Genomic DNA, 2,809 nt, shown 5'->3' on the forward strand with positions numbered 1-2,809 from the left:
CCAGGGGCATAAAGCCCCAGACAGCATAGCTCCTAGGATCATTGGGACACTCAAACCCCTCCACCACGATAAGGTAGCAGCCCAAGGAGAGGATATTAGTATTATTATTATTATTATTATTATTATTATCATATTGATTATTTTTTAAATTTAGTTTATAAGTCAACAAAATACCAAGAGTAAAAGCATGTAGTTCTACTTTTCTAACAGATTGTGGAACATGTGGAACTGTACTCCACAGGTGGTTCAGGTTCTACGCGCCATCGACAGGGATGAAGGAGGACAGGATGCCACGGTCCACTTCAGCATCGCCCCTGAGTCCAGCTCCAACCTGAACCTCACCATCAGGGAAACTGGAGGTTATTGCTTATTGTTAATCAAAAGATGCACAAAAAAGAAACAAACAGACACTTGCTCTGTAGTGACAAATATGATGTATGCGTTTTTGTTTTTTTGTCACATTTATCAGGTGTGACAGCCAGCCTGGTGCTCCAGTCCGCCTTGGAGCCCCTCCCTGGCTTCTCCTCGTCTCTGCTCACCATCTATGTGCCCGTGGTGTTGCGTGACGGAGCCTCGGGTCTGACCAACACTGGCACGGTCACCGTGACCATTTGTCCGTGTCTGCAGGGAGGCATGCAGACGGAGGACAGGGGCCGGCAGAGAGACCCGAGGTGGGAGAGACACGTGGTGTGTCTGCCGGCGCCGTCCGCCTCCCCGTCTCTCATCTTCAGCTTGGTCACGTTGCTGGCCATGCTGGCCTGTGTCTCCACTATGCTGGGTAAGGTTCGGCCGTTTGCTCTGACGTATCAGAAAATCAACTCTAAAGATATTTTATGTGACTCCCTGAGAGACACGCAGCAGTTGTTTGGGGCTGCTTCTGTAGAATGGGGCGAGTGTGCGGTCATGTGTCTGTTCTTTGCCCTTTAGTGGTGTGTGCGCTGTCGCTGTCGCTGCGCCATCAGAAACGAGACTCCCACTCACCCTTTGAGGAGGATGATGTCAGGGAAAACATCATATCCTACGATGATGAGGGGGGAGGGGAAGCAGACACGGCAGCATTTGACATTACAGCTTTGCAGAGCATGCACAGAATACAGCACCTCCACAACAATGGAAACATGTGAGCCATTCACTAAAGTACAGAAACTTCACCCTGGTCACTGTGTCTCGCGTGTGTGTAACTGTGTTTTTTTTACAACAATTATCTCTTGGCACAGATGGTACACCCAACAGAATCAGCCTCGAGCCAGGACGTACAGCTGGAACCGTCACCCGTGCCCCAGGCTGGGCCCTCAGCAGCGGCCGGGCTCGGCGCCGCTTTACGGACGCCTCTGTTACGGCTTCCAGACGCTGCCTGTTCTCAGAGATTATCCAGCCGGCCCACTGGAGGTGGGCCTTCAGCTAACTCAGCTGACCCAGGGGCTCGCGGGGAGTCACACCAGCAATTCCCTCCTCATCCCGAACCAGAGCACCTTTGAGCCGCTGCCGCGCTCTCCTGAGAGCAGCCTCGCTGCTTTCAGAGCTGACCAGACGCTGGCAAAGAGCACAATCGCAGAGCAAAATGAAAGCAGTGAAGCAAACACGGCTGACGCAAAAGGGAATGAGGAGCGGGCCAAGGTCAGGAAAACAAAACAAAAACACACACAGCTCCATGCAGCTTCATGTGTTTTGTGTACTTTGATCCAGATTGTGCGGGAGTAACAGCTTTAGGCTTGTGAGGAAAAAAAATCCAGCAAAACAGGAAACGGTTATTTGTTCACATCATTCCCATCAGTATTAGAAGAGGACATTTTCTGAGCTTTCATTGTTTCGTTTTACAAATCTTCAAGCTGGTATTGTTTGCACAAAAAGTCACAGTTACAACATCCATTCATCCGTTTATTTTCTTGACCTGCTTCAAACTTGGTTGCAGGAAGCTGGGGTCTGTCTCCAGCAGACACTGTTCTAAAGGCGAGGACCCCCTGAACACATCACAAGTCCATCACAGGGACACAGAGACCAACAAGACAAACACTCACACTATCATCCACAATTAACAGTTACACATTAACCCAGCGTGCATGTTCCTCTGTGGGGAGGAAGTCAGAATACATGTGCACCAAATCCACACATGCAGTGGGAGACCAGGGAAACTTCACACAGAAAAACCTGATGAACCTGCAAATCTCTTGCTGTGAGGCAACATCTCTAAGTAGCCCCTGCTTTCATGTGATCAGAAATTAAAAAAAAAAAACTTTTTTCTTACTTTAAACTCGGCCAGACGTGTAAAACTGTAGATTCACAAATGAAGCACACAAAAGCAGAGCTGTGGAGAAGTGAGGGCAGCTGTGGCTGAGTGGGTAAAGGAGTCGTCCTCCTATGAGAGAGTTGGTGATTTGATTCTACCACTATTCAGTCACATGTCCAAGTGTCTCTGGACAGGACACTGAACCCCCACAGCCTCTGATGTGTCCCATCAGTGTGTATGATAGCACTGTCTATAGATTAATTTATACAGATTAGCTTTGTAGAGAGATTTAGTTAAGTGCAGTGTGGATGGGTAAATGAGGACACAGATTTTGTGAAGCAGTTTGGCTTTCCTGGTTGGATAGAAAGGCACTATATAAGTACAGTCCATTTACCATACTGCACAGGTTTTCAGGTGAAAGTTAAAGCGATTCAGTGCAAACCGTAAAATCAAATATAAAAATGGTAATCCTGAACTATGGTGCAGTTTAAAAGAGATTACCCCAGGAGTTCTCCAGATACTGATTGATATAATTGATATTCAATTCTGAAATGTGGGTATGCACTCTGTGTAAATATATAT

The 2,809-nt window shown here is 47.5% G+C and overlaps 1 protein-coding gene across 1 annotated transcript in view; it reads left to right on the top strand.

Annotated features, from left to right (window-relative positions):
- Positions 1-2,809, top strand: part of LOC106512284 (cadherin-24) — a 99,373-nt gene that overhangs the window by 90,575 nt on the left and 5,989 nt on the right. The window contains exons 10-13 of the mRNA XM_014000944.1: positions 242-359; positions 470-778; positions 928-1,120; positions 1,218-1,617. Of these exons, the coding sequence (XP_013856398.1) occupies positions 242-359; positions 470-778; positions 928-1,120; positions 1,218-1,617 (1,020 nt within the window). The remainder of the gene's footprint in view (positions 1-241; positions 360-469; positions 779-927; positions 1,121-1,217; positions 1,618-2,809) is intronic.

Source organism: Austrofundulus limnaeus, unplaced genomic scaffold, assembly GCF_001266775.1.
Source record: "Austrofundulus limnaeus strain Quisiro unplaced genomic scaffold, Austrofundulus_limnaeus-1.0 Scaffold8, whole genome shotgun sequence".
NCBI lineage: Eukaryota > Metazoa > Chordata > Actinopteri > Cyprinodontiformes > Rivulidae > Austrofundulus > Austrofundulus limnaeus.